Source organism: Schistocerca serialis, chromosome 1 (assembly GCF_023864345.2).
Source record: "Schistocerca serialis cubense isolate TAMUIC-IGC-003099 chromosome 1, iqSchSeri2.2, whole genome shotgun sequence".
Taxonomy (NCBI): domain Eukaryota; kingdom Metazoa; phylum Arthropoda; class Insecta; order Orthoptera; family Acrididae; genus Schistocerca; species Schistocerca serialis.
In genome coordinates this window covers 575,451,885-575,464,762 of record NC_064638.1, presented here as the reverse complement: position 1 = coordinate 575,464,762, position 12,878 = coordinate 575,451,885, and the positions used below count along the sequence as shown (strand labels likewise).

The window sequence follows — 12,878 nt, the reverse complement described above, 5'->3', positions numbered from 1 at the left end:
TTCCTGGGTGCAGTATGTGTTCTCACTTCACGCCACATGAGGGTACGTCTAAGACTGTCGAACATGATCGTTTTTGTGGTCCATGTGTTACTGTGTGTGGAGCCATAATGTGGCGTTGAAGATACATCCTCAAATATTTCACTCACTGGCCAGCATTATTGTGCCACTGTACGCCTTCCCCATATGAATCTTTTCAGGAGTGCGATTTTGCCCTCACTTCAATTTTATGGATGACAATATGCGACCGCATCGTTCGACGCAGTTGGAGAAGCTCTTGGAGCGAGCGGATATTCGGCGAATGAACTGGCATGCCAGTTTCCCCGACTTAAATCCCATCTGGAACATGTGGGACGCGTTAGGGAGTCGTATTGCAGTACGCCCACATACGCCAACGACCATCTACACTACTGGCCATTAAAGTTGCTACACCACGAAGATGAAGTGCTGCAGACGCGAAATTTAACCGACAGGAAGAAGATGCTGTGCTATGCAAATGATTAGCTTTTCAGAGCATTCACATAAGGTTGGCGCCCGTGGCGACACCTACAACGTGCTGACATGAGGAAAGTTTCCAACCGATTCCTCATACACAAACAGCAGTTGACCGGCGTTGCCTGGTGAAACGTTGTTGTGGTGCCTCGTGAAAGGAGGAGAAATGCGTACCATCACGTTTCCGACTTTGATAAAGGTCGGATTGTAGCCTATCGCGATTGCGATTTATCGTATTGCGACATTGCCCCTCGCGTTGGTCGAGATCCAATGACTGTTAGCACAATATGGAATCGGTGGGTTCAGGAGGGAAATACGGAACGCCGTGCTGGATCCCAACGGCCTCGTATCACTAGCAGTCGAGATGACAGGCACCTTATCCGCATGGCTGTAACGGATCGTGCAGCCACGTCTCGATCCCTGAGTGAACAAATGGGGACGTTTACAAGACAACAACCACCTGCACGAACAGTTCGACGACGTTTGCAGCAGCGTGGACTATCAGCTCGAAGACCGTGGCTGCGGTTACCCTTGACGCTGCATCAGAGACAGCATCGCCTGCGATCGTGTCCTCAGCGACGAACCTGGGTGCACGAATGGCAAAACGTCACTTTTTCGGATGAATCTAGGTTCTGTTTACAGCATCATGATGGTCGCATCCGTGTTTGGCGACATCGCGGTGAACGAACATTGGAAGCGTGTATTCGTCATCGCCATACTGGCGTATCACCCGGCGTGATGGTATGGGGTGCCATTGGTTACACGTCTCGGTCACCTCTTGTTCGCATTGTCGTCACTTTGAACAGTGGACGTTACATTTCAGATGTGTTACGACCCGTGGCTCTACCCTTCATTCGATCCCTGCGAAACCCTACATTTCTGCAGGATAACGTACGACCGCATGTTGCAGGTCCTTTACGTGCCTTTCTGGATACAGAAAATGTTCGACTGCTGCCCTGGCCAGCACATTCTCCAGATCTCTCACCAATTGAAAACGTCTGGTCAATGGTGGCCGAGCAACTGGCTCGTCACAATACGCCAGTCACTACTCTTGATGAACTGTGGTATTGCGTTGAAGCTGCATGGGCGGCAGTACCTGTACACGCAATCCAAGCTCTGTTTAACTCAATGCCCAGGCGTATCAAGGCCGTTATTACGGCCAGAGGTGGTCGTTCTGGGTACTGATTTCTCGGGATCTATGCACCCGAATTGCGTGAAAATGTAATCACATGTCAGTTCTAGTATAATATATTTGTCCAATGAATACCCGTTTATCATCTGCATTTCTTCTTGGTGTAGCAATTTTAATGGCCAGTAGTGTCCGAGCTATTAATTGCGCTTGTGGAGGAATGGAAAACACTACCTCAAGAGCTTCTTACCAATCTTGTGGCCAGCAGGAGAGCACGTTGTAGAGCGTGCACTGCCGTCTGTGGTGATCACGCATACCATTACGAACCATGTCCCGCTTTTTACGATGTCCAGGGAACCATCATAAATCTGGGTAACTTCAGTGTAATCGTTGCCTTTGATTAAAAGCGTCTGCCCCGATTGCTGAGTGGTTCCGAGCGGGAAGGCGTGCCGGTCATTGGCACGAATCCGCCTGCTGGTTTAGTGTCGAGGTCCGGTGTGCCGGCCAGCCTGTGGATGGTTTTCAAGGATACAGGGTACTTATAAATGGTGGAAAAATCGAAATTTTTTCCCGCACGGTAGCTCAGAGTGTTCGGTTAGAGGGTCAACTACTCTCTGTAACAAAAAACTGAGTGAACAGATCAACGGAGAACCTAAATGGGTGCCATCGGACGAACAATATACAACAAAACGAGATTTAAAAAAATAGTGGTCAGCGCGGCGGTCTGTCACGCCATTGGGCCCGGGTTCGATTCAAGGCTGGGTCGGAGATTTTCTCCGCTCAGGGACTGGGTGTTGTGTTGTCCTCATTATCACTTCATCATCATCAGTGGATGGCAACGGGAAACCACCACTGCAATCACTTCCCTAGACGCTCATGCGATGGACCTCTCTGACGAAGCTTCCCCATGCCAAGACCTGCCGTAAGGCAGAACACAAAGTTAGTGATTAAAAGCGTCATTTCTGTTAGTACCATTGCGTATTTCTTTCAGTTACCTTCTGTACTATACTGTAGAAGTTCTTTCTATGTACTGCCTTATCGTTTGCACACTAGTGTATTAGCATACCAGTGCAACCGCAGAAAGTAGGAGTAACGACATGTGCGTTGTGTATTATAGGACGATTATCGACAGCGTTTTCTCATTCAGAAATGGCATGTGAAGATCGCGTTATACCTCAGAAAACAATGAGAAAAGTCTGTCAGCACTTGTTGCAATTCGACAACGGGAGGATCGTGACGTGTCGAGGCTGCAGTGTATTATTCCGCCACCGTACTGCTCGTGTTGATCGGAGAACGTACGACTGCCATGGAAGTATGGAATCCATATGTTCAGGAGACCAGCCAGGATCTCATCGGCCCCGAGCGACACCGCCTGATAGGACTTATTTGTTCGCCTGACCGTGGGGAATCGTGGAGCCACGTAAGGCGCCCGGAGTCAGGAAATGGTAGGCAGACCAGACGTCCCGGTTTTTCAGGGACAGTCCCGGTTTCCACATATATGTCATGGTGTCCCGAAAAAATCATTCGGGACACACAATTGTCCCGGTTTTTAATCGAAAAACAAAAATGCGTGCAATAACATTTCTCACTAAATTAAACATATGTGAGAAACAAGTTGGACTGTGCAGCTGGTCCTGGCAGAGGTTCGAATCCTCCATCGGGCATGAGCGTATATGTTTGTCCTTAGGATAATTTAGGTTAAGTAGTGTGTAAGCTTAGGGACTGATGACCTTAGCAATTAAGTCCCATAAGATTTCCCACACATTTGAACTTTTTTGAGAAACAAGTTTCCTAGAAGTAGAACGGCATAGGAATGTCTATTTTAACATTACTCACTATAGGCCTACCGCATTTGGTTTAACTCCTCTTAAGCATAAAGAAAGAGTAAGAGATACTTTGGAAAGAAAAACAGGTATTACCTATCCTCGCCCCCAACTAGCCAACCTTCCACTTTACGGCTCTCGAGAAAAGTAAAACCACAGCAGAAAGCGATATAAAGGAGCACCTCTTAAACCATTTCTCCTAACGAAACTGTAAGCATATGGAAGTTAATTCTGTGAAGAATATGAGTTTTGCGGAGTGAGTTAGCAATGATTACTGAATTCTAATTCGCATTTAAGCAAGCTTGCCCTAACAGTCTGAAGTCAAACGAAATCCTAAATTTTAATATAGAACGTATAATTTTTATCTGATTACTGATTAGTAATGTGACACAGTTTTTAGTGTTATGAAATTATACCTAAATATTTCGTAAGTGACTAAACAGTGCAATCAATCACTATAGTTGATGATCTCTGGCACAGAGCTGAAGCAACATGAAATGACTTAACCGCATCTGTCATCACAGTTTAGTTCGATTCGATGGCCAGCCAGATTAGAGCAATAAAATGTCGCTGCCAGAGATGGCTGGTAAATTATACTAAATTTCGTAGCCTATATATTCCCGGATCACGTACAAATTTGATCACATATTCTTTCTGCTATATTGTATACACTTACTAGCGAGGAAAACACAGCAAGTGCCATAACCCGACGTCCCAGAAACTTGGTTCATTGTAACAGGGGTCAAAATGACCAAATACGTGTCTCGGCCTATTCGTAGATATTCGGACCGTTTCTGAGAAAACGATGATCAAAAGTGTCGAGGCGCTTTATTTGTCTTTTAGCGAATAATCGCGGCTTCAAACTTTTGTTCGAAACCCGATTATTGTTTTTACGTTTGTTTCTCATTACATACCCATGTTCGTAGATTACTTACGCGACTATCTTCCAACAAAAGCAAAACGAGGATAACGGAATGTAGTCGAATTAAGTCGGGTGATGCTGAGGGACTTAGATTAGGAAATGAGACACTTAAAGTAGTAAAGGAGTTTTGCTATTTGGGGAACAAAATAACTGATGATGGTCGAAGTAGAGAGGATATAAAATGTAGACTGGCAATGGCAAGGAAAGCGTTTCTGAAGAAGAGAAATTTGTTAACATCGAGTATAGATTTAAGTGTCAGGAAGTCGTTTCTGAAAGTGTTTGTATGGAGTGTAGCCATGTATGGAAGTGAAACGTGGACGATAAATAGTTTGAACAAGAAGAGAATAGAAGCTTTCGAAATGTGGTGCTACAGAAGAATGCTGAAGATTAGATGGGTAGATCACATAACTAATGAGGAGGTATTGAATAGAATTGGGGAGGAGTTTGTGGCACAACTTGACAAGAAGGAGGGACCGGTTGGTAGGACATGTTCTGAGGCATCAAGGGATCACATATTTAGCATTGGAGGGCAGCGTGGAGGGTAAAAATCGTAGAGGGAGACCAAGAGATGAATACACTAAGCAGGTTCAGAAGGATTTAGGCTGCAGTAGGTACTGGGAGATGAAGAAGCTTACGCAGGACAGAGTAGCATGGAGAGCTGCATCAAACCACAACAACAACAACAACATCTTCCAATGAATACTGAAATAACGTTATCCTTATTCGGCCTACTAACTGTACATATGGTGAATGAATTAAAATATAAATAAATGAAAAAATTATTTGAAATTGTTTTCCGTGGAATTCCTGTGTCTATCTCTGTTCATAATCAACTGCGAGCGCCAGCTTTCGAAAAAGTGATCCATTATGCATGGCTTTCCAACGCGTGAAGTCGCCAGCAGTGTTGACGATGTTTCTTTCCCGAGTAAGATTCTTATGACGAAATGTCAGTATGGCAAACCTGCCTTCGCGTGACGTTCGTGCTGTCCAGAATACCTGTGTTTCGAATGATGTATAATTGTTATCATCCAATGGAATGTACGAAAACTTTCTGAGCAATAGCCACAAGAATAAAATATTAATTGAATTGATAAAAGAATGAAATATAAGAAGATGAGAATTTAAAAATATTGTAACCCCAGACAAGAAGAAGGGTCAGGATGACAGGACATTTGTCAAGACATCAGGGAATAACTTCCATGGTACTACAAGGACCTGTAGAGGGTAGAGCAGTAGCAGATTAGTCTAGTGCGATATTTGTTTTATCGATTATTTGGAAATTTTTGATAAGATCCTATTGGACCAACTACTGAGATCGTCGGTCCCTAAGCTTACACGCTACTTAATCTAACTTACGGTAAGGACAACACACACACCCAAGCTCGAGGGAGGGCCCGAATCTCCGACGGGGGTAGCCGCGCGAACCGTGACAAGGCTTTATCGATTAGTATTAACAGGAACGGTAAAACACGAACAACCAGTATCCCAGCAGCGACTTAGCAGTGCATGTCTGCACGATGGTGCAAAATGGCTCTGAGCACTATGGGACTTAACATCTGAGGTCATCAGTCCCCTAGACTTAGAACTACTTAAACCTAACTAACCTAAGGACATCACACACATCCGTGCCCGAGGCAAGATTCGAACCTGCGACCGCAGCAGCAGCAGCGCGGTTCCGGACTGAAGCGCCTAGAACTGCTCGGCCACAACGGCCGGCTCTTCACGATGGTAGTAGTCAGCGCGGTCCAGGCGGCGCTGTCGTCGCTGGAGAACTGGTTGTTCTCCGTGTTTTACTGTCGCTGTTAATACTAATGGATAAAACAAAAATCGCACTAGACTAATCTCCGACCGCTCTACGGAATGGGCACATAAAATTCCAGTTTATAAATCATTTTGTTTATAATGTCTGTCGACACTGGGCGTCTTGTGAAAAAGCTGGCAAGCATTATTTGTTTGGGCTGACTCCAGCTACAGATGCAAAAACTAAATTACAAATATCTGCTAACACATCAGAGAAACTGCGCCTGATGCCTCTAAGGTGAGACACGCTGTATATTACCTACATAATAAACGTATGCCACTTATTGTGAAACCCAGTTGTGATTTTACAGTTAATATAACGCCATTGTATCCCCTAATTTGATAAGAAACGTTTATCTAATAACCTTTCACGGACATGGGTAGATAAATGAAAAAAACTTAAAGGAACTGAAAGCAATAATTGGGTTTCAAACACGGGACACGAAAACCACAAGCAGCGACCATTAGCCATTACTTTTATAAAGTTTTTTTTTATTTATTTATTTTATTAGGCTCACGGTCACCTACAGCCTGGAGGACAACAAGGCGGTCGGGGATCGAATCTCGAGGCCTGGACCCGGTGCTCCCCCATTCTCATCGCTGTGCTACACCCTGACGCGCTCATTTTTACAATTTTTTTTTTTTTTTTTTTTTTTTTTTTTTTTTTTTTTGCACATACGGGTAGTCCCACTTAAACTGTTCACCGCCAATATCTCTGGAACCACAATAGATATTGACAACGGCTTTCACGGGTATGAATGTACGGCAGGGGCTCACGCAAATAAATACTATGTGAGATTCTAAGCCGTGTGCAAATACTGGTTTCAACAAAAACATATGTTTTTTTAAATGGACACCCCAAATTATTCCACACGCAATCAGTAACATGAGAAATGAAAATGGTAATGGGATTGTTGCATCCCGAGGAATTGGAACGTGAAGGTGACGTGTGAAATGAACGAACTGCGCCGCTGTTGTACTTCCTGCGATGCAAGCGTGACCCTCGCGCTGCTCGTAATTGCAATGTGATTGACGTTCTACGATGCGAAAAATGCTGTACTCAAGTATTGCTACGTACACTCTTAGTGCGTGTGGGAAACATAGGATGTGCAGCCACCACAATGAAAATAAGGACGCGGTTTACTTGCACGTGCTTTATTGAAGTTTTCGACAGTACTGCAATGGAGGTAATGGTAACGTAATGCCGATAACAACCGGCCAGAATAAACCAAATTAATGGCTGTCTAAGGGCTGCACAGAGGGATAGATGCTATTTGTACGTAGTTGTACATCAATTACACAGTGGAACATGCCACGTGCAGGAGATGTCACTGAACATTTTTAATGACTGAGACACAATTGAACCGTTGCAGATGGTGCAACGAATACATTAACGTGCGATAGTAGAAACGAAACAAGCATACGTCTTCTCCGTAATACCGGGTGATCAAAAAGTCAGTACAAATTTGAAAACGTAATAAACCACGGAATAAAGTAGATAGAGAGGTAAAAATTGACACACATGCTTGGAATGACATGGAGTTTTATTAGAACCACCCTATTTTGCTAGACGCGTGAAAGATCTCTTGCGCACGTCGTTTGGTGATGATCGTGTGCTCAGTTGCCACTTTCCTCATGCTTGGCCTCCCAGGTCCCCAGACCTCAGTCCGTGCGATTATTGGCTTTGGGGTTACCTGAAGTCGCAAGTGTATCGTGATCGACCGACATCTCTAGGGATGCTGAAAGGCAACATCCGACGCCAATGCCTCACCATAACTCCGGACATGCTTCACAGTGTTGTTCACAACATTATTCCTCGACTACAGCTATTGTTGAGGAATGATGGTGGACATATTGAGCATTTCCTGTAAAGAACATCATCTTTGCTTTGTCTTACTTTGTTATGCTAATTACTGCTATTCTGATCAGATGAAGCGCTATCTGTCGGACATTTTTTGAACTTTTATATTTTTTTGGTTCTAATAAAACCCCATATCATTCCAAGCATGTGTGTCACTTTGTACCTCTCTCTCTACATTATTCCGTGATTAATTCAGTTTTCTAATTTATGCTGACTTTTTGATCACCCGGTACATAAAGTGTATGCCTGTGGGCTATCACATGTCTCACAGCATGTTCGAACAGAGCGCCATTTGCTTGGCAACACCGCTGTGCGCGCTTCATCACCGTCCCACTCACGGCAGTAGGTGTTTGTGGTGTTTTTGTAGCACGTGCAGCGGTGATACGGGCTTTCGTGCAGGCCATTGTTGTTTGGACCTGCTGATAACCTCATCTTTCACATATCCCTAGAGAAAGAAGTCCATGGGGGTAAGGTCTGGCGACCGTGCTAGAAATCCCAGAATGGCACTACCCCATCCAATCCATTGATGTGGAAATTATTGGTTTAGGGCCTGTCATGCCACCTTGGCGTCACGCATAGGGCATCCATCATGTTGACATCACATCATTTGACGCAAATGAAGGGGTAGGTCTCCCATCAGTCCAGGTAAGGTACATCACAGGGACTGCCCATACTATCGCCTGTAAAGAGTGTCATCAGTGAAATATGGGTCAATAGTGGTGTCCTTCAATACTGCACCATAACATTGACTCTCCACTGCCGCTGTTGTTCAACCTGGCGAATCCAGGGTGGGCTTTCTGCTGACCAGTAGAGCATACTGTGTAAGTTGATGTTCCCATGATTTGCTAACGTGGCCTCATCAGTAAACGGTACCACACATATGAAGTCAAGGCCTTGCTGCAGAAGCCACCGACAGTATTCCAGGCGATTGTGAATGTAGTTGCCACGGAGGCCTTGAAGTAGCGCCACGTGATATGGGCCTGCCTGTACAGAATATGCATCTTTCTTGTTCGAGGGATTCCCATCCGCCTCTCCATTTCACGAATACTTGCATGAGGGTTTATTGCAGAGGCCGCCAGGACACCTACCTCTGCTGCTTCATGTGTTACGCCTCAGCTCTGTATCTGCGTTTGTGGAGACAACCGCGTTGTGAGAAGCGCTCTAACAATGTTCACGAAGGTAGGGCGGGTCGGACGACGTCTATTATGGGACCGCTAGGCATACACCAATGCCGCACGTGTGCCATTTTGGTACCATTCTCCGTACAGAAGTCTCATGTCAACCATTTCCTCGTTTGTGAATACCATGTCAAATGGCTAAAACGGATGGACAGGTAAATTAATATCAAGATTATAACACTGACATCAATTACTGTGTACAATACACTGGTGCCATGAAGCTGTATGTACTTCCACACAAAACAACTTGCTTCGTAGTGAGCCACTCCCACACAGAGCTCCGATTGGGGCCCGTTCCTGTGCACAACCGCAGAGGTCGAACAGTTGACCTGGGCGGTGTAACAGGGTGGTGTACACCGGCCGGTATTGTTCTGCAGTCTGTAAGTAGACAAATGTAATACACACATAGGACTCCGTTATGTACATATCGATGGTTGCAGTAGGAATCCCTATTATTACTTTCGGCCCTTGAGATAGCAATGAAAGTAAGAATATGCACGTTAATTACATCGCGATTACGAGCAACGTGTGGGCCACGCTTTCATCGCGGGAAGTGCAATAGCGGCGCGTTTCGTTCATTTAATGCCCCAACTTCGCGTTCCAATGTCTCGGGATGTAAATGACGTATTGCAATACAGCCAATACCATTATTATAGCGATTTCTGTTCTATTGATTGCGTATGGAATAATATGGGCTGACCATTTAAATAAAAACACATAAGTTTGTGTTGAAACCAATATTCACACACGGCTTAGAATGTCTCATATTATTTACTTTCGCGAGCCTCTGCCGTACATTCATCGTGAAAGCCGTTTGTCAGTATCTGTTGTGGTTCCAGAGATATTAGCGATGAAAAGTTTACGTGGAACACTCTGTGTGGGAAAGCAAATTAAAACCAGTTCATCCATCCGCAACCCTGGAAACCCCACAAGTGATAAAGGATGGCAGGCGGCCCGAGTCCAAGGTGTCGACACGTCATATTTCGTTCCGAATCGAGCGGGCGCCTGCCACATGGGGAACACACCAGCTTTTAGTGGTGTGGGAAAACGCTGTTAAGAACATTAGCGAGATACGCGCGATAGCGGGAACAGCGCCCAACCTCCGCATGTGCAGTCTGCAAGTACTACCAAATATCAAGGCACCAGTGATGAGAATCTCCATATAGGTATGCTAAGGTCCAGCGCTTTATCTAGAGAAATGCCCGAGACTTTGTGGCACAGAAATATTCCATCACTGTGTAAAGAAAGGTCTCTGGGCAGTAACATGTGGTGGCACGTGTAGAAAACGCGACCATTTGTTGCCCCAATAACCAGACACCCGTAAAGGCCACACAGCTGAATTGGTGATGCCAGCATCGCCTGGATTTCTGTCTCACCCTCGAACGCCATGCACTCTGCCTCACTTTCCGTATCTGCCTCCCATCCCCACTTGGATCCTCTGTGACCTCAGCCCCTTCTCACATCTTCTCCTTTTCCTTGAACACATCCGTACACTGTACATTATCTGCAGACTCGATCTCCCCATCCCCTGGCGTCACCTCTCCCCTCTAGCCCCAGCCCACTGCTGCGCCTTTACCGTTGTGTTCCACCCAGTTTTCATCTCCACGCCCTCCACCTCTTTTAACACTGTACCTTCCAGCGCCTACCCCTCCCAGATGTTGAGATCTATCCCTCCTACCAAGTCTAACCCCACTTTCCCCCTTTCCCTCCTCAGGGCTCCCTCTCGTGGCCTTTTCCCTTCCCCTGAGCGGTTTTTCCTCTCTCCTATGCCCCCTCCCTTGCCCCTGCACCCCTTCCACATCTCTGCGCTCTCTCCCGAACTTGCCTTCCCTCTCCCTCTCCAACCCTGCCCGTCTCCTGCTCCTCTGTGCGCTCCCCGATCCCCTTTCTTTTCATCCCCCCCCCCTCTGCCTCTGCTCCTTCCTCTCCCCTCTTTTTCCTCCTCTCAGGCCTCCCCTCCCTCGGCAGGTCCCTCCTAGCAGTTTTTATTCTTTGTCGTGTGTGCTCAGTCTCGTGCAGTGCTTTTAAAGTGTTGTCGTTCTGGTGTTTTCTAACACTGGCCAACAAATAATTTGTGCGCGTGACTTCAGTGTATTTTAGGTACTCTGCAAATCGCCAAATGTGTTTTTTATCTTTATGTGGACTTTAAAAGTCCCACAATGAACGTCTCTGTGTAAGTGTATTTTTTAACCCTCACTGTTCCCCTTATTGTGTTTTTATGTCCACCTTTTTATCGTGTTTTAAATGTATTGTTTTCATCTTTTTACTAACTGTATCACTCGGCTTAAGAGCGGCCCACCCCTACTCTTATGGAGCGGGGGAATGAAATCACAATAAAGCCAAAAAAAATCGAGGTTTTTAGTGTAAATTGTGACAGGATAATGCACCGGTCCGCAGGCGACGAAGGACGCGGGTGCGATCGCGGGGCTGAACGTGCTGCGCATCATCAACGAGCCGACGGCGGCAGCGCTGGCGTACGGCCTGGACAAGGGGCTGAGGGGCGAGCGCAACGTGCTCATCTTCGACCTGGGTGGCGGCACGTTCGACGTGTCGGTGCTCACGATCGACGAGGGCTCGCTGTTCGAGGTGCGCTCGACGGCGGGCGACACGCACCTCGGCGGCGAGGACTTCGACAACCGGCTGGTGGGGTACCTGGCCGAGGAGTTCCGCCGCAAGTTCAAGCGCGACGTGAACGAGAACCCGCGCGCGCTGCGCCGCCTGCGCACCGCCGCCGAGCGCGCCAAGCGCGAGCTGTCCGCCACCACCGAGTCCACCATACAGGTCTGCCACAGTGCCACGTGCCTGCGTCTCCGTTTGTGGCCATCCTTCCTAATGACGCTACATGTTTTGCCGTCAGGTACATCGGCCAGAATCTGAAGCCACTTTCTCCACCGCCTCCTCTTTCCTTCCACACGCAGGATGGTGCCGTGCTGTTGCTACAAACTTTGAGTGGTGATGGAGGAGGGTAAATAAATCAATTTGAGGCAAGGGACCCTGATCTGGAAATGGATGAGTCGAAAGTTATAAGCGAAAATCGTTCTGCTGCTTCAGACACTAGAATACGTGTACCGGCACTGTAGTTTCTAAGACTGTAGGTTAGGCAATTTTCGGAGGTGACAGTATGGACGAAAACAAGAAAAATCTGTCTGTTAGACATTGGCACTAAAATGTACATCTTAAAAGCTATGGGCACTTGTTCCTCTTCTCTACAGTGAATGGTCTAGCGGTTCTAGGCGCGCAGTCCGGAACCACGCGACTGCTACGGTCGCAGGTTCGAATCCTGCCTCGGGCATGGATGTGTGTGATGTTCTTAGGTTAGTTAGGTTTAAGTAGTTCTAAGTTCTAGGGGACTGATGACCACAGATGTTAAGTCCCATAGTGCTCAGAGCCATTTGAACCATTTTTTTTTCTACAGTGAAACGCGTCTCTTCTACTAAACAAATGCCCATAGCTCTTAACGTATGCATTTTAGAACCGACGTTTATTGGACAGTAATTTCTTGTTTTGGTCCATACTACCACCTCCAAAAATATGGAAGTCAAACAGCTTGCTGTAGAAGAGATTTGTTTCGTAATATCGAAGATCAACGAGTAGTCAAACCCCTTAAGGTATGCATTTTAGGTCCCAGGTTTACTAGACCTGTTTTTGTTTTGGTCCGTACTACAGCCTCAGGAAG

At 46.3% G+C, this 12,878-nt stretch overlaps 1 protein-coding gene across 1 annotated transcript in view; it reads left to right on the top strand.

The window, feature by feature from the left end:
• LOC126457903 (heat shock protein 70 B2-like) overlaps positions 1 to 12,878 on the top strand; it is a 123,581-nt gene that overhangs the window by 50,591 nt on the left and 60,112 nt on the right. The window contains exon 3 of the mRNA XM_050094583.1: positions 11,600 to 11,983. Within this exon, the coding sequence (XP_049950540.1) occupies positions 11,600 to 11,983 (384 nt within the window). The remainder of the gene's footprint in view (positions 1 to 11,599; positions 11,984 to 12,878) is intronic.